Source organism: Gambusia affinis, linkage group LG14, assembly GCF_019740435.1.
Source record: "Gambusia affinis linkage group LG14, SWU_Gaff_1.0, whole genome shotgun sequence".
Taxonomy (NCBI): Eukaryota; Metazoa; Chordata; class Actinopteri; order Cyprinodontiformes; family Poeciliidae; genus Gambusia; species Gambusia affinis.
Genome location: NC_057881.1, coordinates 6,414,018 through 6,438,557, shown reverse-complemented (window position 1 = coordinate 6,438,557; position 24,540 = coordinate 6,414,018). Strand labels below are relative to the sequence as shown.

Here is a 24,540-nt window from a genome sequence, read left to right as displayed (position 1 = left end):
ATACAAAGCTTACATTGACTGTTATAGAGTAACAGCGACCCCTGCTGGATGTGCAGTGTCTGCTGTCTGTCTCCATGTTTCAGTGATCGATCTGATTCCCAAGTTATTTACGCTTTTCTTCATGACTCTGCATTTCTATTAACCAACAAATAAATACCAACATAAAGCCAATAATTACAATCGCCATCAAAATTTTACCAAACCGTTTTTATTTTTTTAAAATTTCACACAGTTTTAGCAGACGTAACTCAGGATAAAAGACAATCCAGCATCATCACATGATTATGCAACTTCAAATAAGTTCTGCAAAATAAAAGTTTTCTCTTAAAGTCAAACAAAAAAAGAAAAATACATTAAATGTGCAGAAAAAAAACCCACTAAAAGCTACTACTCTGTCAACACAATGAGGGGAAAACACAAAAACAATTTTAATGCATTGAACTATTTTACAAGTTTAAATTGTGATTATAGAGACGTTCATAAGTGAGCAGTAGTCACGTTTTTGACCCTCATTCCTTTTCATAACAAAAACGTACTGGGGAAAAAAAAGAATCAAGTTTAAATTATCTTACGAGGTTTTAGGAACGGAGACAAATAATAACTGTTAATTAAGTTACAATAATAATATAATCCAAAAATTAATCACTATAGGTGATATCTAAAGTTTTATTTGTATTTGAAAATTGTTTTCGGGATTTAATTTTTAGTGTTTTGATGTCAACAAAAATAGTAGCAATCATTATTCTGTCAGCTTTAAAATAGCTTTCAATTAATTCATAAATAACTCCAGTCAACAGCTAAGAGTTGCTTAATATTACAGGAATAGTGTAGTTATTTTACTGGTTTTCTATTCAAAACGTTCTGATCTTTACTTCCCTATTTCTGGATAAATTACAATAAAAAATGTTTATTATGAAAGTACAGATGACAAGTCGAGTCTTTGCTTTACAGAAACTCTAAAATCCAGTTAAATCCTCCAAGTTCAGGAACGAACTTAACTGTACAAATTAAACCCAAATGTGAAATATTTACAACAGATCACCTTAAAATAGCTATTTGTAGCTCACTTTTGTTTTTTGCACACATTGAAGAACAGAACTGAACTCTTTCACGGGACTTTTGTACAAAATTAATTCAGAATAAATGATAGCAGTGATAAGAGTGGAAATGGAAAAATTATGTTAAATTATTTACTAAACAGGAGCAATGAAAAGCATTTCTGCTGTGGCTAATTATTAACCTGTTAAATCATAATGCGAGGCGACGTCACACTGTGTGAGAGAGTTACACAGCTCTGCAATCAGACAGGATTTGATTGATGTTTTTAAACAAAGACAAAAATATTACCTAAAATTCCTTTTTTAAATTGTCTTTCATATTTTTTATTAGCAATAATTGTGGTTAGCGTTACTGCTAGCGGTTTCTATGAATTGACTTGAACAAAACCTTAAACTTGAACTTTTCAAATGGATACAACTCCTTTTCCTGTTATCCGCTGACATCACACCTCATCACAGATCAATCTAAAAACAAAGTCGAAAGTAAAATCTTTGAATAAAATGAGGATTAAAAATCTGCAGAATATTGAAATAATTTCAGGAAAATTAGAAAAGGAACGTTTTTAAAGTTTTTCTAAACAGTTTGTGAATCTTTAAAAGCAGATTTAAATTATTTGAAACCACTATGGTTTCTAGTTTGGTCTGAAACAATTAATTGGATGAAATAAACTAATTAATTAATTAGTTTGGCTTGAAACAGGGATCACACCCAGAAAAGATTCAGTTCAGCTGTTATAAATGTGTTCTTACTCAGAGTTTCTGCTTTCAGACTCTAACTTAGTGAGAGTGAGCTGGATGGAGCTGACCTCTAAAGAAGGCATCAGAAACAGGAAGCTTTGTCTCTTAATGTGAGAGCAGACTTCCTGTTTTGGGCCATTTTTCCAATATCAGACAGGAAGGAGCTGAGTCGTTTATGTACAAACAGCAGCAGATCACAGTTGAGTGAACTGAGGTTGGACCTCCGCCTCCTGCTGCTTCATGTGTGACATCACAGCCGGGTCCTTGGCGGCCTGCTCCCCCGCATGGACCTTCATGTGCGACTCCAGCGAGCGCTTCTCCTGGTAGCTCTTTCCACAGGTGTGGCAGCTGAAGGGTTTCTCACCAGTGTGTGTCAGCATGTGCCTCTTCAGGTCGATCTTCTGCACGAAGCCTTTCCTGCACACCTGGCAGACAAACGCCTTGTCCTTCTTGTGGAAACGCTCGTGCGTCTCCAGCGAGATTTTCTGGCGGAAGGTTTTCCCGCAGAGGCTGCAGATAAACGGCTTCTCGCCCGTGTGGATCCTCATGTGGGAGTCCAGGTTGCCGATCTGCCTGAAGGTTTTGCCGCAAACCTTGCATGGGAACGGCTTCTCACCCGTGTGGATCCTCTTGTGCACATCCAGATGTTGGCTCATGGTGAACTTCTTGTCGCAGGTTTCACAGGTGTAAATCCGGGGCTTCCCGCCGGTGTGGCTCTTGATATGCCGCTTGAGAACAGTGCTTTCGATAAAAGTCTTCCCGCAGAACTCGCAGATGTACGGCCTCTCGCCGGCGTGTAGCTTCAGGTGTCTCTCCAAGGAGCTCTTCCTGGGAAAATCCTTGCAGCAGTCTTTACACCTGAAAGGTTTTTGCCCAGAGTGCGTCCTCATGTGGATCTCCATGTCCCTGAAGTTGTCTCCGCAGATGTCGCAGGCCTTGTTCATTTCTCTGTGACTCTGGATGTGGAGCTGCAAGCTCTCGGACGACTCGGCCTGCTCTCCACAGACGCCACACAGGAGGTCGGGGTGATTTAAATGTGTCTCTGTGTGTCGCAGTAAGTTCCCTTTATTGTGGAAAGCATTCCCGCAGACCTTGCAGGAGTGAGAAGGAGTCAGACTCGGCTTTCTGCGTTTGCTCCCGTTGGTCGGCTGGTTGTGGTTCCGGGTGTGTCTCCTGAGGTCAGAGGTCGTTAAGAATTCTGCTCCACAGATTTTGCAGGTGAACGCCGTCTGTTCACTGTCGGTCTTTATGTCTTGCTCTGGTGAAATGCTGTGGACGAAGTCTTCAGAGAGCTTTTCTTCTACATGGGTTTGCAGGTGAGTCATCATGTTGCCCTTCTGGCTGAAGCCTTTGCCGCAGTGGCGGCAGCTGAACGGTTTCTCACCGGTGTGCAGCCGCGCATGCGTCTCCTTTGCTCGGATCGAGGGGAACTTTTTGCCGCAGAAGTCGCAGGTCCTGCAGCTATCGCGATGCGTCTGAAGATGCCGTTTCAGATCGGCGCTGGACTCCAAACATTCCCCACACACACCGCACCGACTCGCCTCTTCCTTGGCATGTTTCTCCACGTGTTTGATCAAAAAGCCTTTCGTGTCAAAGGATTTCCCACAAATTTTGCAGCTGGGAGATGTTTCATCTGTTGCAGCCGTATCATCTTCTTCCTCTTCAGCTGCCGTGTCATCGTCTGGAAAAGCCGCCTGCTGGTCGAGTCTGGAACTGGAACCCGATGGTCTTTGTGGCTTATTCCTAACACCAACAGACAGACACAGTTCTGCAAAGAAAATAAACAATAAATTAATTTGCTGCTAATAATACTAGCTGCAACTGACAATAATAAAAACACCAAACTTTACCTAGCGGTAAGTTCAGTTTCTATCGTAAATATCTTAGTAAACTTGAAATAAGACAAAAGTAACTCACAGGTAACTTTTCAGAAAGATATAAGAGCTTCTTTTAAAAATAATTCATTAAAATTGATGAATTAGTATTAGTTCCACTGGCAGATTGTTTCACTTATAACTTGGGAAAAATGAAATCCCCATGTAACACACAAATGAAATACACTGTTTGTGATTATAAATGTGACACAAATGTGAAAAAAAGTTTATTATATTAATACTTGTGTTTTATTAGTGTCAGGTCACTGATTTTCCACTTTATTGCACAAAAAACTGAATTTTATGATCACATAATAATCAGTAAAAAACATGACTAAACAAACAGAAACGTATGAACTTAGGCTAAAAACAAAAATAAAGAAGCTAAAAAATATTAGAAAAACTGGTATGATTAGAGATTTCTAACCTTAAACAATATAATTAAACAATTTCCGGTATTTTTACGAATGCTACTATCTTACTGTTTTTATGACAATGAATGTTATTGTTATTATTATCTGGTGGCTTATTACTCCTATATTGCCCCCATCCAGGGATAAAATCTTAGATTAATAAATATTTCGGTTAATATCTCGCATATGGCTGAAAGCTCCATTTGTAGTAAGTGGATTATGTTTTAATGAGTTTAATATGATTTTTCTGGTTGTAGTTTACTACAGGCGAGCTCACGGACCTTTTGGCTGCTCTCCGCGGCCTCCTCTCCGCCTCTCTCCCGGCTCCAGAGTCCCTCTTTCGGCCGCTCTGCTCGCTTCGAACGCGGTGAGGATGGAGTCCACGGCCGCTGCGATCCGCTTCATCAGCAGCGCCCGCAGCTCCTCCAGCTCCGCCTGGCCGCGCTCCTCCAGCAGGCCGAGGACCCCCGAGGCTGCGGCCGCCAGCTGCTGCTCCACACAGGCCCTCAGGCTGCCGCTCTCTGGCCGCTTTTTGGACATTTTTAAGAGGTTTTTAAACACAACAAAAGGGCGACATGTAAACAGAACGAAGAACTTCCGGCGCGGGCGTGACGTCATTTCGAGGGCAACAAGGAAACAGTTCAACTGAGAGATGAGTTGGCTTATCTACCGAAGTAGTACGTCATGTAAGTTTACCGAACATTTTATCTGTTGTCTAAATACGATTTTTATTTTTTGATTGCTGAAGTTGGTTTGCGATTCGGTAAGTGCCTAAAGGGCGATTCCACCTAATTATTCACTACTTTCATCATCCGTAATCTGTGATAGAGTAGCTTCCTCAGCTTTCTCCCAGTGCTTACTAGCAACAACCTTTTTAAATATTATGCCGAATTTACCAGAGGATATTCTTAAGTATAAATAAAAGTAAGGTGATGTTTTTAAATGTATGTCGCTCTTCACATGATTAAATAAAAACAAAACAAATTTTTTCTAAGAAAGTTTGGTTCAGGTTTTGAACTACGAAGTTGAAGTTGGTTTCTGATTCCAGCTTCCGATTCAGAAAATGGTTAAAGGGCGATTCCACCAAATTTTTCACCACCTTCAGAATATTTAATCTGCTCTAGCTAAAAAACTACAAAACCTTGACACTTCAAACCTGTCTGCTCTAATAGCAGATTATCTGTTTCACACTGTCACAACATTGTGACAGTTTCAACAAATTTGTAAAAGAGTATTTTTTTTATAAATACTGACATTAAGACTGATATTGCAGCTTTGTGGATCTTTCTGTGTTTTAGGACTTAAAATGTCAGCTGGGAACAGAACCCTCCAAGGCGCAGCAATGTCTCAGCAGCAGCAGCGGAAGAAGAAGAAGAAGAAGGAGGGCGTTCCTGATCGGTGGCTGGACTACTGTCCCGTTGGATCAAGGATCCCAGGAACCAGGTTCATTCCCTTCAAGGTTCCTTTAAAAGACGCCCTGAACTCCCAACTTCCTGTCTCCCAGTCCTTTAATCTGAGGGACCTGGTGGACTCGGTGCGGCGGCAGAACCAGGAACTCGGTCTGATCATCGACCTCACCTTTACGACCAGGTACTACTCAGTGTCAGACATCCCAGAGAACTTCGCCTACATCAAGATCCCCACAGAGGGTCATCGCATTCCAAACGACAAAACCATTCTGAGCTTCAAGCACGCTGTGTGGCACTTCCTGAGGCAGAACCAGGACAACAACCGGTTAATTGGAGTCCACTGCACCCACGGGCTGAACCGTACCGGCTACCTGATCTGCAGGTACCTGATCGATGTGGACGGGTTGGACGCCGCAACAGCTCTGGAGCTCTTCACTTCCAGCAGAGGTCACCACATCGAGAGGAAGAACTACATCCGAGACCTTCAGTGCGCCGCCAAGAGGAGCAACAAAGGCATCGACGAGCTGTAGAGAAACATGATCATGGGGCTCGCCGTGGGGAAATAACCAGCGATGCTCATAAAGCACGAGGAGAAGGAGAGGAATTCAGTTACGGCTAGCTCTCTCTCTGCTTTACTCTGCTCCCGGTTACCGTTTAATCAACCAAGATCAACTTATACTTCTAATCCGGTTATAACTCACACAATAAAAATCTGGAATCAGTGCAGGAGGATGTTTAAAAGTACGGAATTATTAATATCTGCTCCAGTATCAAATAATCACATGTTTGCTCCTTCACTAATGGATTCTGTTTTTTATGCCTGGAGTTTAAAGGGAATAACTTCTCTAAATGATCTTTATATAGACAATAAGTTTGCCTCATTCGAACAGCTCACACAGAAATTTGACATTCACAAGTCACAGTTTTTCAGGTATTTACAATTGAGACATTTTGTAATGTCAAATTCTGGATGTTTTCCTCTACATCCACCAACTTCTCTTGTTGATGAGGTTTTGATGTGCAAGTCTGTAACAAGACGCTCTATGAGTAGAGTCTATTCCCTGCTCAGTTCATTTAATGATACCAATTTAGATTCCTTGAGGGTCAAGTGGGAGATGGACTTGGAGGAGTCCATATCAGATACAGTTTGGCAAAAAATTATTCAAAATATCTATTCGTCCTCAATATGTCTGAAACATGTTATAGTTCAATTCAAGGTAGTACATCGTTTACACTGGTCTAAGGACAGATTGTGCAAATTCAAAAGGGACTTGGATCCGACGTGTGATCGTTGTAAACAATCTCCAGCCACACTTTTACACACATTCTGGTCTTGTCCAAAGTTACACAGATATTGGCGAGGCATTTTCGACACTTTTTCAGGAATATTTGGACAAAGTGTCTGTCCATCACCACTCATCTCTCTCTTTGGGGTGGCTCCAGCAGAGACCTCCTTCAGCAAACATCAGAAGACTGTTAGCTTTCTGCTCTCTACTGGCTAAAGACTCATTCTTCTTTGATGGAAGGATCCACATCCTCCAAGATATGGACATTGGTTAAGAGAAGTTATGTCTTACATTCATTTAGAGAAGATCAGATATACTGCTAGGGGATCTGTATATAAATTCTTTGACATCTGTCAGCCATTTATATCTTATGTCGGGAATATTTCGGCAGATAACTTTGTGTAAAGGTCAAATATTGGTTCTGTGTGTGCAAACCTGTGCTCTGTATCGGCTGATGTATGAATAAAAGGTGTATTCTTGTTGGGTGTTGGGGTAGTAGATCCGGTATAGGAGGGGTGGGTTGGGAAGGATTTTTGTTGTATACTTCATCAGTTTTATTTATTTTTTATTTTTTTTATTTTTATTTTCTTTGTTTTTTTATGTGTATGTGTGTGTGTGGTGTATGTAAAAAAAATAATAAAAAGACCTTGATAAAAAAAAAGCACGAGGAGAAGGTGGAGAGCAACATCGCGGCACAGCATGTCAAGGCTTCTGGTGAAGAGTTACCAGAAAATCAGTGACCCAATGAGAAACAGACGAGCCAGAAACAAACCAAACGTAGAGCCCGACGTCGCTCCAAGAACAGGGACAAGAAGCCTGGCTGTAGGTCAGCACAGGGTCGTGACCCTGCCTCCTGAACCAAGTCGCTACAGCCGAGCTCACGCTAATCAGCTTAGACTGAAACAAACTTTCGTTTCTTTTACAGTTTCTGGGCGATTATTTGTTTCCTGCACCCGAAACACAAAAATTGACTTAAAAGCTGATGAACGATTCCCGCAGATAAAACCAAACATAACTCTCTGATTCTGGAGCGTTTAGATCAGATGATTAGTTATTATTTATTCCCATTATTGACAGCTGCACTTATTTACTGCAGCATCGCGACTGGTCTGATCATCAATATTAAGGATTCTAACTCGATATTATACAAAAAGTCTGTTTTTTGCGAATTGAAATTTGAATAAAGTTTTACATATGAAAAAAACATGTTTTCTTTCATTTTAATTAAAAAAATTTCTGGATTTCTCAGATTGAGGAAAGTTGAAATTCAATAATCTTTGAGCCACTTCCACTGGTACAAAATCTTTTAATGTGGAAACAAATTTCTGCATTGAACAATTATTTCAAAATATTATCTGATCTGAGACATAACGGATAAAAAACATAACTCTGCTTCAGTAACAATCTCTGGTTCTGAATGGAAACTCCTCTAAAAATAATTTCAGGGTGGGGAAGTTCAGAAACGCAAGTCGTTGTCCTTCCATCTCATCTTTGTTTATCGTCTTTAATCAGAAACATTCTGATGTTTAAGACATGAAGATTTCAGGTTTTTCTTTTTTTCTTTATGGTAAAAACTTTTCCATCAATCATAGATGCTGTTTGGAGGAGGATTAGGGCCATTGATAAAAACATAACTTTTCTCACAGATTAAAGTCAGAATTCTGGAAAATGTCAGAATTTCTCTGGATTTTATTTCCAGAAAAACAAAAGTACTTTTTAAAAGTAGAAAAGCCTAATAAGCCAAAGATTGGAGTAGAAAATCCAGAAGTTAAAGTTAAAACCAAGCTGCAGTCAATATGCGTGGAATAAACTGGATTAGAAGCCGGGATTAGAGGTTTAGAGTTTCCTCTTCCTTTTTTTCAGAACTTTCTGACTGTCTGGGTTTTGGTTGTCGCTCCGAGGCCGACCCCGGTTCCTCTTCTTCATGCCAGTCCGGTTTGGGTTCTCCTCTTTCTGGGCTTCAGGCTCTTTGACGTCAGAGACCTGCTGGAGCCGCCTGGCTCTGCTCTGGGTTCTGGTTTGGTTCTTCAGAACCTTCTTCCTGCTGTGGGTTTGGAGGTGAAGCTGGAGTTCGCGAGGGACGTCAAACTGCTCCCCGCACAGACCGCAGACCGGCGTGGGGTCCCGGAGGTGGCCTCTGACGTGCCTGAACAGAAACCTGCGGGCGTTGAAGGCGCGACTGCAGGCCTGGCAGCTGAACCCGTCGCCATGGCGACTAGGCTGATCAGGAGCTGATCCGGGGTCAGGCGAGCCTTTGCTGTAGTCGTCGCTGTCTTCGGTGTCAGACGACAACACAACCGGGACGTCCGGGTCTGGGTCAGCCACGGGGTGGACGCCGTCGCATAGCCTCGCTGACGGCCGGGAGCTGTAGGTGAACTCGATGATCTCCGCCGCGTCCAGAGCGGGGCGAGTCTCCTCGGCTTTGACCTCAACATGGCAGGAAGGCTCAAGAAGCAGGTTCTGGTCCAGGTTCTGGTCCAGACGGGTCAGGAGCAGGTCGTCTCTGGGATCCAGCAGATGCTGTGTGAAGACATCTGGAAAAAAATAAAAGTAAATATGAGATTCACTTTGAGTTCAGACACAATATAGACATCCATATAAAACTAGGACTGCAGCTAGAAACTACTGCAGTAATTGATTTACTATTCTGATGATCAATCGGATAAAAAGTTGATACATTCTGAAGAATTTTCACTTCAGCCTAGTTTGTAAAATGATCATTTGATCATTTGTAGCAAAAATCTGCAAATAAAAAAATATTCCAATGTTTGAAAAGCTCAAAGTTTCATGTTTGACTTAATACAATGTAGGGATGATCCATTGATTAATCGCTGGATTAAGAAATCTATAATTGGATTGAAAAAGGTGTATTTCTACAGTATGTTGGGTTTTAATTTTTAGCAAATTACCTTTTTTAAGAGTTTGTACACGACAGTTAATGATTAATCGATTACAAGATTAGTTGAGGATTATTTCAATACCCAATTAATCACCATTAATTGTTTCAACCTTATAAAAATTGTCCTTCATGGTGTGTTAAATGTGTGTTTGTTAGTCTCAGTGTGTGTGAGCTGTGTGGTTTTAGCATTTGACAGAAATTAACAAGAACTCAGAATTTCTGATTTTTGATGCACAATATTTCTGTTTCAACTTTCCTGGTGCAGACGCTCTACAGACAGACAGCCGAAAACTGTTCTCAAGTAAAAATACAAAGCAGTAGCACTGAAAAAAAATAGAGTCGCCAACATCTTTCTGCCTGGTTTTCTAAAGAGGAGTGACAGGTGGATCAGCAGTGTTTCCCCAACAGCTGATGGTGTCATCCAGGACATGTTACTGTGGAATATCGTCTTAGCTGCCCAGAAATTAAGCTTCAGTCAGAGGATTCTTCAAATTTATCGCAAGACTGACTGCTATTGCCCACAGCATCTAAGTGAAGATGCTAGGATGACATGAGATTCGACATGTCATTGGGATAAATAAAGAACAATTTAAAGAAATTTAATTATAAGATCCTAAAAACAAAAACTTTAATTCCTTTTTAAAAAGTCTAAATTCAAACACCCGCCTCAATTTAGTGTCTTTCAAAGGTTCTGAGGAGTACTAACCCATTTTACTGGGTAACTTGAGCTCCCCTGCTGGTGGAAGGCTGCATCGCAGAAGGTTTTATGTCCAAACATTCCCTGTGGACGGACAAGTGGAGGCTCACCTGCGGCCGGTGCCTCCATCACGGACTTGTCCAGGGCGCAGAGCAGCGCATGTTGGCGGGAGATCACCTGCTGGCTGAGAGCGGCTTCCTCTTCGTACTTCACGATGGTTTCCTCAAAAGCCGCCAAAATCTCCTCGACCGCCGCGTTCAGGCGCTGAGTGACGAACAGACGCAGCTTCTGGGACCGAGACATGTCGCCTTCCGGGGGCAGAGGTTGGAGTACGAGGACTATTCTGGAGAAAAGCAGCTCCGAATGACCGGCTGCTGCTAACGAGGGCTACGGAAGTAAACAACAGAAGAACTTCCGGAATTCTTCTTCTTCGCTTTTGCGGCTGCTTGGAATTATTTTAATCACTTTTCTGCCCTCTTTTGGTTTTACGTGTTAACTAAAATCATTCGACTTCTAATAAACCTAAAAGTATTATCCTAGTTAACACAAATAACCTTTTTTCTACTATGATACTCAACTCATTGTCTTCAGTTCTTTAACTGCAAATAAGTCTAGGAAATACTAAAAACCTTGAACTGTGATGGGTATAAAAAAATAATTGGTGCATTTTAAATAAAATAAATATGGATGCAAATCATGAAGTAGTGCAATCTGCTTTATTTTTTCTGAAACCCATGCAAGAAGAAGATTGAACTGAACTCAAGCAAACCCAAGGCATGCATCAGACCCAATAGCAGCAGCATTTATGGTTCTCCTTTGCAGAAAGACCCCGGGTCGGGAATTGAACCCAGGACCTTCTTGCTGTAAGACAACAGCTCTCCCAACTGCTCCACTGTGCAGCTCCTAATTTGTGACATGAGAATAAATAAACATTTGCCTGATCAGATCCTGTTAGCTTCACATGAAATGTAAGAAAAAAATTTCAAATATTGATCAACAGATGTTAATTTACCAGTTTCACAATTATAATAATCTTTAATCACAGTTCTGCTTCAAATAAAGAACTTTATGTTTCCTAGATTAATTAATCATTTACAGGTCTGTATTACCTTCATGAACAGTGATTTAAAAAAAAAAGAAATGAACCTGTAAAACTGTGATATTAAATTTGATGCCTGTTGAAAATCTATGTGCAAATAGCCTTTGTGTTGGTGCACCTAAAACACAAAGCTAGGAAAGAGATTTGACCAAAGAAGGAGACAAGTAAAAATGTTACTTCACATCAGGGCCGTTACAGATTGGACGAGTAATTTTCTGCCAAATAAAATCATAAATTTTTATTTTAATTTCTGATATGGACAAGAAAAAAAAATTATATATTCTCTGATGCCAAAAAGTTGTAAATTTGCAAGAATTGTTTCCTCCATGATTACAGGGATAAATTTACAATATTAAAACTAAACTATTCTTTGGCATTATAGTCAAAACTTTGTAAAAAAACAAACAAAAAACTAAGTTTATTATCTGATGTTCCTTTTTTCCAGTAAATTCCTGACTGTTTGACATCAACGAGTATTGAAGGTTTTTTTTTATTAAAACTGTTAATCTCTTACACTTTTTGGGTGGAAATTTACTCCCTATGGCCAATTATTCACAATATCCTCATTACTACAACATGAAATGTAAATCTGCAAATAAATTTAAAAAAAATAACAAAAAGCAACCTTAGCATCGTCCATGTGGCTTTATTTAACAACAGACCCACTACAACCTTTACAAAGGGATACAAAGCAGTATTGATTTTTCTTGAATAAAATTTATTCTTAGGTTTGAAAGTAAAAGACCTAGTATCTGGATTTTTGCAAATCTCAAAAACCACACATACAGCACAGCTGAAGATTATTAAATAAATACATTTATAATTTCTTCAGTAAAAATGGTCTTCAGTTGTAGAAGCAGATTTCCATGTAAATCTGCTTCTGGTACTAAAGCAGCTCCATAGGATGCAAGAAGACACTTTAACTTGAACTTCATTTATTTTTGTCAGAAGGTGGCACTACTGAGCTCTTCCTTAAGAAATTAACCATTTCTCAGAATATTTTTCAGTAAAAACCTCACTGTTTCAAGAAGCTTCAGGAAATAACTGACATACAATTTTTCAAACAGATAAAAACAGTCATTGAAGCAACTTCTGCAGATGAGTCACTTCAGCTGTATGACGTGCATCGTTTCAGGTTGATGCTCGTGTCCTTGGGCGTTTGCTCCCCTGACGACTCACCAACACACTTATGGTATTTGAACTCCGTGAACCAGGCAAAGCTTTTCTTACACTTGTCGCATTTGTACTTCCTTTCCGCATGGTATTTGTAGCTGTGAGACAGCAAGCTTTCCTTGGTTTTGTATTTTTTCCCACAAACCAAGCAGCTGAACGGCTTCTCTTTAGTGTGAGTTCTTATGTGAACCTTGAGGTTCGAGCTGGAGGTGGATTTGTGTCCACAGATGGAACATAAGTAACTCTCTGTGTGTTTATTCATGTGGATCTTCAGGTGGGAGCTATAGCGGAAGACTTTGGCACACTGTGGGCAGCTGTGTGGTTTTACGTCCGTCACATATTTTACTCCTTTCTCCAAAGGCTCTTGTTTCTGCGGGTTTGAGCTCAACCGCGGCTTCGAGCTCAACCGCGGCTTCCTGTAGTCCTTCCAGAAGTCGCTGTCGACACTGTCGTCGCTCTCAGGTTGCAAAGACTCCGACGGTTTGTTATTGGAGCAGCTGGAAGGATTTCTGCCAGAATCACTTTCTGGATTTGAACCCGACCCAAGTTTTGTTTTCGGTCTCCAACATTCGCTGTCGTCCGTGTCGGAAAACTCTGCTGGTTTTTCCATCTTACTCGGTTCCTCTTCTTCCACACAGTCTTTATGCTCCTCTGTGGGATGACACTGTAAGAACGGAGGCTTCTCTTCGTTCTTCATCGGCACAGGACTGAAAGTTAACCTGCCAATCTCCGTCTTCTCTTCTTCTTCTTTAATCTGCAGAGGCCGCAAATCCTCTTCCTCCACCTTCTTCTGTATCTTTGTGATCCTGTCAGTCTCAGAGACGTTGTTGGGTCCATTGAGGTTGAAATTTGGCAGAAGTTGGCTTGAGTCTGTCCACAAGTCATTTTCAGCTTTAAAAGATGCTGAAACCTCCATGTTGGTCTCTGTTTGCAGATCAGAATCTGTGTTCACCGGTTCTCTTGTGCCAGCGTCATCACCCTCAGCCGCCTCCTCGGTCTGTACCTGAGGAAGCTCTGATGTTTTATGAATAGCCTTGTGTTTAATCAGCCGAATATAGGTACCAAACTCAGCGTCACACACTTTGCACCAGAACGGCTTATTCCTTTTCTCGTGCATCTCCATGTGTTTGGTGAGGTGCCTCCTCCAGGCGAAGTTCTTCCTACAGATCTCGCAGGTAAACTGGGTTTGTCCGATGTGGAGCCTCATGTGCTGAATCAGCGAGTCTTTGTCGCTGCAGCTGGTGTTACAGACCGAACAACTGAACAGTTTTCCTCTGGAAAGGTGCAGGTCGACGTGTTCGTTTGTGGAGAATCCGTCACCACTCTGAGAGCCGCAGAGCAGCTTGTTGGTTGGAATCTGTTCCTCAGTTTGTTCATCAGGAGGCTCAAGAGAGTCGCACTCATGATTAACAAGCTCCGACTCTGAAGTGACGGTTTTCTTGCATATAATGCAGGTCAGCAGCTTCTCACCTATATGATCTGAGGTGTGCATCGTCAGCAGACCTCCTGTTGTGAATTCTGCTGCACAGAAAAAGCAGCTAAGCCCTTTTGTGTCAGAATGACTTTCCGAATCACTCGCCTCTTTAATTTGTCTAGTTAAACTCAGCGGTGCGCAGTCGCAGTTTTTAATGTCCTCCATATCTTCTTCACTTGCATTTTTAAAATCATTTGTTTCAGTTAGTCTTTGAGGAGAATGCAGATTGTTTTTCTTATCTTTACAAAGCTTGTCCTCCTGGTCCAGTCCAGAGCTCTTAATCTGATGATTCGCTGGAGTCTTTACTTCAAACACCTGCAGGGTAGCTACAAAACAGAAACAACAAATTTATGTTTGAATTAGTGTCTATACATAAACAACCTGCTACATTAAACCTCTCAAAGTTTGATGTTTATAAAGTGCTCCAACAGCCACAGCTGAAACAATGTGCTGAACATCAGTCATAAGGAAATAAGACAAAAGAAAGCATAAAAATAAACTGACAAAGCTAAACACAAAATAATTAATTAAAAACTCAATTCAAAACACAATAAAATGATGCAGTTAATCAGATAAATTATTAAGTAAAATCAAGTCTCCGTTGGGTTGAAGGCCAGCGAAACAATAATGTTTCAGACAGGTTTTAAAAATAGACATGGTCTGTCAAATTTAGGGCCAAAATGAATAAATATTGATCATTAATGGGACAAGTTAGTGATATGTGGCATTAATTTAAGTTACAATCTGTTCAGTATAAATTCAAACACCCGCCTCAATTTAGTGTCTTTCAAAGGTTCTGAGGAGTACTAAGCCATTTTACTGGGTAACTTGAGCTCCCCCTGCTGGTGGAAGTCTGCATCACAGAAGGTTTTATGTCCCAACATTCCCTGTGGACGGACAGGTGGAGGCTCACCTGCGGCCGGTGCCTCCATCACGGACTTGTCCAGGGCGCAGAGCAGCGCGTGTTGGCGGGAGATCTCCTGCTGGCTGAGAGCGGCTTCCTCTTCGTACTTCACGATGGTTTCCTCAAAAGCCGCCAAAATCTCCTCGACCGCCGCGTTCAGGCGCTGAGTGACGAACAGACGCAGCTTCTGGGACCGAGACATGTCGCCTTCCGGGGGCAGAGATTGGAGTACGAGGACTATTCTGGAGAAAAGCAGCTTCGAATGACCGGCTGCTGCTCACGAGGGCTACGGAAGTAGACAACAGAAGGACTTCCGGAATTCTTCTTCTTCGCTTTTGCGGCTGCTTGGAATTATTTTAATCACTTTTCTGCCCTCTTTTGGTGTTACGTGTTAACTAAAATCATTCGACTTGTAATAAACCTAAAAGTGTAATCTTTCGCCACTATTATAATATGTTTTCTGATACTTCGTGTTTTATGTTATAAACTGCGTTGTTCGTGTTGGAAAAGCTACTGGGACAAAATGTTTACCCTTGTCAGATCAATAAAGTATCTACATTTCTGTTTTTGATTACAGATCAGTATAATAAGCATTATTTTTACAGCATTGTGAAAGTACTAAATCTAAATTTAACACTGAAAGAAACCCCTGTCTTTGTTTATTTTCTTGATCAAATGTATGCTCTGACTTACCTTGTTTGGTGTTTTCATGAATATATATGTAGAAAATAAAAATCTGTACAATTTGGAAATAGAAAATATTACAAAATGTTTCAGTGTTTTATATCAGTGGTTTAGCCCTGTTTTTTTTTTTTTTTTTTTGCCAGTCTTTAAAGTACAGAAATCAAGTTCATATTTCTACAGTGATCAGTTTTAAAGTCTAAAATCTAAAATCTGCTCATTTTCCCCAGCCTGATTTTTGTTCCTTGTTTGTGTAAAACCTTTCCAGACTGTTGAGGAACCCTGTTTTTATGAAGTGCTCCATGGTGTATGAACAGATCACACAAACACAGATGAACTGCACTCAGTTTAATAATGCCAGAATGTAAAAACTAAGATGCAAATAACAAGTAAATGGAAAAACATTAACCTGGAACAAAGGTGAAGAGTTTGAGGCAGAACAGATGTTTTCATTCATAAGGATTACTCAGTTTCACCATTTTCTGCCTCATTCTTCACTCCATTTTCTGCCTCATTCTTCACTTCATTTTCTGCCTCATTCTTCACTTCATTTTCTGCCTCATTCTTCACTTCATCTTCATTCTTCACTTCATCTTCATTCTTCACTTCATCTTCTGCTTCGTCGTTCACTTCATTTTCATCACAGGCCTCTTCCTCCTGGAGCAAAGAGTTTATATATTATAAAACAAATGTGACCAATAAGAATAATAGCCAAAGGATCCTCCGTCTCTCCTCACCTGTGGTGCTGCTGCTCTCCTTTCCTTCTCCCTCTTCCTCATCTCTATTTCCACCAGGCTATAGAAGTCGCTCTCAACCTTGGCGAGGATCTGCTCGGGGTTGTCGTCTCCGTCCTCCCGCCCCGCCTCGTCGTCTTTGCTCTGTTCGGAGCGACTTCTCTCCTTCAGACGGATCTCCCTCTGACGGGCCTCCAGGATCTTCTCTCGCTTTGTCTCTCTCTCAAACATCTGCAGAATAACACAGAACATTTTTTTAGAAGATGCTGGTGGATAAAGTTTATTCCAATGTGAAACAAGATCTTAAATACTTTCTTTAAAAAAGCAGGAATTGTTTTAGAATATTTTTACATGGCACTACATTTTTACTAGTTTATCAGTGAAATCTCTGATCAGGAAATGTTTTGTGTTTCTTACAGCAGCCATTAGACTCTTCTCGTTCTTCTGCAGGGTGGACAGTCCAGAGGAGATTTGCAGCAGCGTGGCTTCGCCGCTGTGGGAACCGCACGCCAGCACCTGGCCGTTGTCCTGGATACGGAGGCTGTACAGCGCTTTGTCACTAACCTGGAGACAGAGCAAACGTCACAGTGATTCTGACTCAGCGGAGGAGACACTGCTGCGAGTTGTGGTGGGATCGGAGCACCTTGACGCTCAGCGTGGGCTCACTCTGTTTGAACAGGAGGTCCCAGATGTCCAGCACACCCTCCATCTTCACAGTGAAGAAGACAGAAGGTCTCACTGGACTCCAGCAGGCGTCCATCAAGTAGGACATCTGGTACCTGGAGCACAAAAACACAGAGAAATAAAACTGAAGTCTGGTATTTAGTAGAGATGCACCAAACAGATATTAATATCTGTATCTGTATCACGATATTGGAAAAAAAAATCTGGATCAGTAACAATGTGCCGATCTATTCTGTCTAATTCTATGCTTTGTGCTCTGAATGGCGTCATGTTTATTATTTATTTTACATCATATCAGGAATTCCTAATTGTACTTTCTGAGCCATTTGACAGAAGATTTGTTACAGTTTATTCTTCGTTTATTTTCAATTCCTTTATTATTTATTTTACATTGGGTGTTATTCTCCTAACTGCACTGACTGAGCAAATAAAGAATTGTTTTAACATGTTTGACCAAGCTTGGTGCAGAGTTATGAAATAGATTTTTAATTTAAAAAAATAAATCTTTCATGTCAATCCAGCTCTGTTTCTCCGTATCAGACTGGCATCGTCTGATACTACACTGCAAAAACACAAAATCTTACCAGATATTTTTGGTCAAGTTTCTACTGCAAATATCTTAGCGAACTGGAAATGAGACAAAACTAACTTACAAGGAACTTTTAAGAAAATAATTCCTTAATATTGATGAAATAGTTCTAGTTTCACTGGTAGATTATTTTGTTTATAACATGGGAAAAATGTCTTGTTGTAAGTGAAACAATCTGCCAGAGAAACTAGAACTATTTCATCAATATTAAGAAATTACTGACCAAAACAAGCTCCAATATCTTGCTGAGAAGTTACTTGAAAGTTAGTTTTGTCTTATTTCAGCTGTACTAAAATATTTGCACTAGAAACCAGAGCAAAATTGCTTGAAGATTTTGTGTTTTTGCAGTGTAAACCTCAGATATTGGTATTGTATTGACAGTGATACTGGTATTTAGAGTAAAAAAGAGCAGAGAGTTCAGGAAGAAGAGGAAGAGAAAAGACAATGAAGAAGAAAGAAAATGGAAAACACATGGACAGCCCAACAGAGTGATCTCTGCAGAGCCTCTTCCAGAGGAGTGAGGCTGATTCCTACTTGGTCCACATGATGGAGGACTCCTTGATGTCCTCTGACCAGATGCGGGCCGTCCAGTCCCCAACAGTCAGGAAGTTTTTGGGGAAGAAGGGATTCCTCTGAATGGCGTAGATGGGTCCGTGGTGGCCCTCGTAGGTGCAGACGATCTTCTCGGCCGGAGTCTTCGCCTTCCTGTTGCAGGAGACCACCATGCCTTGCTCTGTGCCCACCATGAACTTCGTTGGCTGAGGGAAACATCAACATCATCAGGGTGTTGACATTTAGCTTCCAGCAGACTTACATAAAATAAGTAAGTCTAGTTTTTTGTAACTTAAGCTCTAAACAACTTAAGCTTTGGATGTATTATTATCATTATTATTATTACTGTAATAATAATAATTATAATTATAATAAAAATAATAATAATAAAAATAATAATAATAATAATAATAATAATAATAATAATAATAATAATAATAATAATAATAATAATAATAATAATAAAGGTAAGGTAGTCAAGTCCAGGTTACTTGAAAAGCACATTTCAGAAACAAGGCAGTTTAATGTGCTTTATGTGATGAAAACAAAATAAAAAAGGTAAGATAATCAAGTTGTTGACAAATAATAATGTCTTAAAATTATAACAGACACAATTATTGATGATAGTAACTCAAGGCCGACCTCAAGCTGAAGATGTTTAAAAGAACATGTTAAAAACAGGAACTAACAGCGTTTCTACACAGATTTGGAGGATTCTGGGAGAGGCGGCCATGTTTACCTGGCTGAGCTTAAAAACCATCTGTGATAGTTGGTTATTATTTGCTGAGATGCATTATTAGCTAAACTGACCTCAAATACAAAAATTGCACTCATTGCATCAGACTGTAGCTATGGAAACAACAAATAAACTATGAGAACTTTTATTTGGAACGTGGCAGTTCCTGTTGATGTTAAAGTTTAAACAGTTTAAAATGTTTTAATTCATCAATGCTGAAATCATTAAGTCTAATTTAATAATATTCTTATTCTGAATGGATAAATGTTGAAACTGCAGCTTCGGTTTGTGAACAAAACAAAAACAAAGCAAAAGAAACAAACAGTCACCATGGTGGGCTCAAACTCCAGAGAGATGGCACCTAAAGCCCGGTCCAGATTCCCCTCCCGGCTCGGGTCCAGAACCAGACGATCTGTTGGCTCGCTCAGCTTACGAACGTCCCACCACAGAATCTGACAAGAGAAGATAAACCGTCCTCTCAAAGGCTCATTACTTTAACTAGGACATCTTCATTAATCCATCAAATGTCCCTCCATCATTCACTGACCGGTCCGGTTCGGTCTCGTCCAGCCGTCATTGATCTAAAGCAATAACTAACAATCATTTTAGTAATCAGTTATTCTGAATCAGATAAAAGCTATTTGTAAACCAGCAAAAACATTAAAAAATGCTAATAAACAAATACTTCAATTATTTTTCTTAAAAATCTTTTTTTATTTTTCTGTCTGAAATGCAACAAAGTAGCATTTCTTCAGCGAATGTTTGAAAATAAATAGCAAAAATTGTATCTGTAATTAAAAAATACTTCTAACATCAACATGTGAAAAGCTCAGCCTGACTTATCAATGCGGTGTACAGCTTACCTTTGGATTAACTAATTAGTAATTCAATGGTAAAAGGAGCTTAATGGATCTTATTTTACAGAATTTAAATCAGATGAAACTAAATCTATTCTACTTGATGAGTTTTGAATTAAACTTATTAAAAGACAAAGTTTTTTTTTGTCCTGAATGCAAAACATATATTTTTTGTATAGTGTAATATCTTAATATCTGGGTTGTTCTTTCAGCAAATGACCTTTTCTTGAGAGCATACAACAGTTAAAATTTGTAAATTAATTAATCATTTCAATAACTGATCAATCGATTCAGTCCCATATTAATCCACCTATAAGGAATGATTTAATCTGTGTGGGATTGTTCCACCTGTCCGTCGGTGGAGGCGGAGAAGGCGTCCGTCCCCGTCTTGGACTGCAGCCAGATGATCTTGTAAACCGGGTCTCTGTGGTTGTGCTCCAAAGAAGAATACTCCACAGGGTGGCTTCCTCTTCGGGTGTCCCAGAAGGCTAAAACAAACACACCCTCAGATAAATCTCCATCCTGGGAATGATTTGAATCCTGAATGTGAACGCACCAATCTGCCCGTTGTAGCTGCCCCCCACCAGAGTGTGGGGGTCCTTCGGGTTGTAGTCCAGACAAACCAGTGGAGATTCTGGTTTCAGAGCCATCTCAGGGTAGTTTGGGTTCTCTGGAAGACAAAATATCCAACAAATCTGGTTGAGGTGGAAATACGTTTCTACCTTAGAGCTACAAATATCAAAGCTTTTTTTTGTTTGATAGATGAAGAGGAGCTCGGAGCTGTGAAGTGAAAGCAAAATAACACAAAATTGTTGTTTTTTTAAAATAAAATTGTTTGGTGTACCAGTAATGGTTTTTATTTATTATTTCTGACACATTTGCTAAAGTTGTCACTCATATTTATACAGTCTTTCCCATTTTTAATCTGGTTCTTATTTGATTTCATATTATTGTGTTCTATAGTTTATCCAGCTGGTTTCTGTTTGTGACCTAGTAGCATCTCTGATGTTGTGTTTAATGACACTAAAGACAATCTGAATTCTCCAACCTGGAGAACATGTGTCCACCAGATTTACACGCCTGGATTCTTAATTTCTGCACATTTGTTTTAATACCTTGCCCTCTGTCAGACTAGATGGAAACATCTGGAAACATCTACAGCTGAAACCAGAAGTTTACATACACTAAATTAATTTTTTCCCCACTTTCTGAAGTTAAATCAGACCAAACTTCTCCTTAGGGCTGCAACTAATAATTATTTTACGAACCAATTATTCCACCTTTCCATCATCTATAACCATCTTCCCTATCCCAGCTGAAGAAGAGCATCCCCACAGCATGATGCTACCACTACCACTAGAGGTTTTTGGTTATATTGTGTCAAGGAAAACTGAGGAAACTTCACCAGGCCTCTGTGACTGAAGTTTGACCCACCAAGGTCCCAGATGTAGGAGTCAAAGCTCATGTCTGCGGGGCTTTTTTGGAAGTCCAGGCTGCAGTACGCCGCCGCCAACTTCCTGCCACCATCGGGATGCCACGACAGGCCGGTAATGGTACGCTTCACCTCGTTGGGATCTCTGAGGGAGACGTGAAGCATGGAACAAAGTCTCAGTGGTGAATCAGTCTGACGTAGGATTGAAACTATTAATCAAATTAATGGTGATGAATCGATTAGTAAATAATCAACTGATTTAAAAAGAGATTGATAACTGCCGTATACAGAATCTAACACACTGAGCTGATATTAAGCCAAAACTGTACAAAAAATATAAAAATTTTCCATGCAAGGTAAAAAAAAAATCTCTTCTTCCTTCTAAGAACTCCTCTAGTGGTAATTTTATCTTCACCAGGTTCAAATTCTGTAAATAAATCTCTTATTAAACACCTTTTGACATCCAATTAATAATCAGTTAATCCAAAAAATAATCACCAGATCATCCCAACACTGTATTGATGTTAAGTCAAGTAGAAAGGTTTAAGCTTTAACATGTTAGAAATATTTTTCAGCTGGAGAAAAAATTTTTGGAATTACACCAACATTTAATTTCCCTTTAGGAACAATAAAGTGTTTTTGACTTGAATTGATTTGAATCCTTTAGTACAAGAGTTCACCAACGGAATGCTGCTAATGCACTTTATGCAAGAAAATTTTTATTTTCCACCATCGGGATGCCACGACAGGCTGGTAATTGAACTGAATGTCTTGTTTATTTGCATCATTTAATGTATTTTTTAATACAGTTTAAAAGGCTGAAGTGGTTATATAAAAAATCTGCATAATGTGAAAATTTTTCCTATTAATCGTCAGAGTAATCGATAGATTAATCAATAACTAAAATAATAGTTGGTTTGAGCCCTGCGCTGATGCTTGGTCAGATTTACCTGAAGACGCTCATGGTCTTTGCTGTCGGAAACGCCGGTACTTTCTCAATCTTGTCTTCCTTGAAGTGCTCCTGGTAGATGTCTATGGTGTTGTTCTGTCTGATGCAGTGATCCATCACCTGGTTGTCATGGTGATAGCAGAGGGACAGCAGTTAGGTAAATCGATAAAACAACATTTTCTGTCTTTACATGGCCTTCACCTGAATGGAAAGACTTAAGATCAAATAAATGGAAGCAGCGATGACTTTCAGTTGCTGATTGGACCAAAGTTGATCTTACGTAGCCCAGTTGCACGAGGCTGTTGACGTAGTTTTCCTCTTTTTCAATCTTCTTCTTGAAGCGGACGGTTTGTTCCAGGTCCCTCGGGTTGATGTCTTTTGGCCACGCACCCTCCATGTGGTTTACGCCACAATTGGCGGACTCAAAGCGCTCTGTGTTTACCTGAAAACAACAAACATTTTACCCAGATTAACACGGCTTAATCCTTAGTTGCTTAAAACTTAAAAACGTCAGATAGTTTCATTGTTTCCTCCAAACACTTTACATACTTTCACAGCTAGGAATAATTTTATTAAGTCCACCAAAACATGCTAAAATTAGACTTTTATCCACTTACATATTGCTTAAACAGAAGGCAAAGACAACATGTTTCTCAGGGATGTTGCATCATGTTACTGTAATGTGAAAACGTTTATTAACTTGGCTCGTTTATAATCATAAATGAACACGACAAAATAAGGTACAATGTTAGAGGTTGGTCTATAAAATAACAGTCCAAGATCTAAAAGTATAAAAAGAATAATAATTTATTGTAAACCTGCAATACACATAAGAATTAATATTCATATATGTCTAAAATGTTCCCATCTTTAATAGGCTTTCAAGTAACTGAAATAAGTAGCTTCTAATTACTAATCAGATGAAAATATGGCATAGAAAGCATGTTAATACATTACATTAAATTATTTTATTAGATATTTAATTTTTTTTTATTTATCTTAAATGATTTTGGAAAAACTTTAATAATTTTTAAATTGTTTGCATATTTCTGTTGCTATATTTTCCCACACCTGGTTTGGTTCGTCCAGAAGCTACAATTATTTAGACACCGTAAATAAAAAAGCAGCTAAAGACTAAAAAAAATATATTTTCCTCTATTTCATGAGCAGAAAGTCATGCTAACTTTCTGTTCATGAAAAGAGCCAAAGACATCACAGCATCACCAGATTGATCCATCAAGCTACTAAAAAGCTTGACAGGTGTTCAGATTCTGCACTTTATAGTCTTGCATTTATTATGTAGGTTTCACCTAATTTGCTGATTTGACATTTACGATGATTTATTTTCCCTTCTTCTGAATCTCTTCTAATAATAACAACCCTACATAATTAAGTAATAAGGTAAAATAAGTGATTTACTATGAAACGGTCAGAAAGTGTTACCAAAAACCGTTATTTAAAAATGAATTTAAAAAGGTAAACCAACCGGGTGCTCGGACATGTCCATGCAGGCCTGCGAGGCCTGATCTCTGGGGGTCTTTACGACAAAGTTGGAGATCAGGTTCGGATTCGGCTGGATGTCCACCATCACCGTCTCGGCCCGGTCGGAGAACAGACCGGGGCGGCCAAACTCCCGGCGGAACTTTGTGTAAACGTAGGTGATCTCCATGGCTGGAGGGATTCGCCGTGCAGCCGCCGGGGACGAGCACCGAGAAGCAGTAGGACGGACTCAGAGCAAACCGGGCTACAACTTTGTCCAAAAGAACCGAAGACGAACTGTAACTGAAAGAAAAAAAAGACAAAGGCGGCGGAGCGGCTTGTCGTATCCTAGCAACGCCGCCATGGCAACAACTTCTTTTTTTTAAAACGGCTACAGTTTTCAAAAATAAATAATGTAGTTAATTTCCCCAATTATTATTCTCCACAATGGAGACCGGTTTTCCTCTATAAAATTTAAAATATGGTATGCGGTAATTATAATTGTAAAAAGTTGATATTAAGCTTTTAATTTATTTTAAAAGTCCAAATTATTACTCTTTGTCTCGTTATTATTTATTTGAATCTCTAATATAATACAGACCGTTTAATTTTCCAATCTCTTAAGTAGCAGGAAAGGACTCAAAAAAACACGGCAATATGTACTATAACAATTTCAGAAAGAATTACCAAAATTTAAAAGGACTAATTTTACATCTTAAAAAGCACAACCTTGGTAAGTTTGAGTTTCAGTACAGAGGAAAATGTTCTGCTCTAATGTATTGACTGTCACAAAGACGTCACAATAAAGAGTACTCATTCAAAA

The 24,540-nt window shown here is 39.6% G+C and overlaps 5 protein-coding genes across 6 annotated transcripts; 1 reads left to right on the top strand and 4 right to left on the bottom strand.

Moving 5' to 3' along the window:
• Window positions 1-188: 188 nt before the first annotated feature.
• On the bottom strand, window positions 189-4,746 carry LOC122843856 (gastrula zinc finger protein XlCGF57.1-like). Its single transcript, XM_044138953.1, has 2 exons — window positions 4,365-4,746; window positions 189-3,564 (listed from the first exon to the last, which is right to left on the bottom strand). The coding sequence occupies exons 1-2, from the start codon at window positions 4,699-4,701 to the stop codon at window positions 1,991-1,993; spliced, it is 1,911 nt and encodes a 636-aa protein (XP_043994888.1). The 5' UTR covers window positions 4,702-4,746; the 3' UTR covers window positions 189-1,990.
• LOC122843892 (RNA/RNP complex-1-interacting phosphatase-like) lies at window positions 4,696-7,982 on the top strand. 2 transcript variants are annotated; one of them, XM_044139008.1, is made up of 2 exons: window positions 4,696-4,769; window positions 5,382-7,982. In XM_044139008.1, the coding sequence occupies exon 2, from the start codon at window positions 5,390-5,392 to the stop codon at window positions 6,020-6,022; it is 633 nt and encodes a 210-aa protein (XP_043994943.1). In that variant the 5' UTR covers window positions 4,696-4,769; window positions 5,382-5,389; the 3' UTR covers window positions 6,023-7,982. The 2 variants fall into 2 exon arrangements, with proteins under 2 accessions (XP_043994943.1, XP_043994944.1); XM_044139009.1 differs by having other exon boundaries at window positions 4,738-4,846.
• Window positions 7,983-8,065: 83 nt separating this feature from the next.
• On the bottom strand, window positions 8,066-10,812 carry LOC122843890. The gene is made up of 2 exons (XM_044139005.1): window positions 10,485-10,812; window positions 8,066-9,312 (listed from the first exon to the last, which is right to left on the bottom strand). Exons 1-2 carry the CDS (start codon window positions 10,675-10,677, stop codon window positions 8,615-8,617), a joined length of 891 nt encoding a protein of 296 aa, XP_043994940.1. The 5' UTR covers window positions 10,678-10,812; the 3' UTR covers window positions 8,066-8,614.
• A 1,287-nt stretch (window positions 10,813-12,099) lies between these two features.
• On the bottom strand, window positions 12,100-15,368 carry LOC122843849 (zinc finger protein 271-like). The gene is made up of 2 exons (XM_044138945.1): window positions 15,034-15,368; window positions 12,100-14,446 (listed from the first exon to the last, which is right to left on the bottom strand). Exons 1-2 carry the CDS (start codon window positions 15,224-15,226, stop codon window positions 12,582-12,584), a joined length of 2,058 nt encoding a protein of 685 aa, XP_043994880.1. The 5' UTR covers window positions 15,227-15,368; the 3' UTR covers window positions 12,100-12,581.
• A 670-nt stretch (window positions 15,369-16,038) lies between these two features.
• dnai2b (dynein, axonemal, intermediate chain 2b) lies at window positions 16,039-24,078 on the bottom strand. The gene is made up of 12 exons (XM_044138952.1): window positions 23,725-24,078; window positions 22,519-22,680; window positions 22,240-22,358; window positions 21,292-21,434; window positions 20,414-20,527; window positions 20,206-20,345; window positions 19,330-19,452; window positions 18,247-18,470; window positions 17,083-17,218; window positions 16,857-17,003; window positions 16,443-16,670; window positions 16,039-16,362 (listed from the first exon to the last, which is right to left on the bottom strand). The coding sequence occupies exons 1-12, from the start codon at window positions 23,905-23,907 to the stop codon at window positions 16,168-16,170; spliced, it is 1,914 nt and encodes a 637-aa protein (XP_043994887.1). The 5' UTR covers window positions 23,908-24,078; the 3' UTR covers window positions 16,039-16,167.
• Window positions 24,079-24,540: the final 462 nt, after the last annotated feature.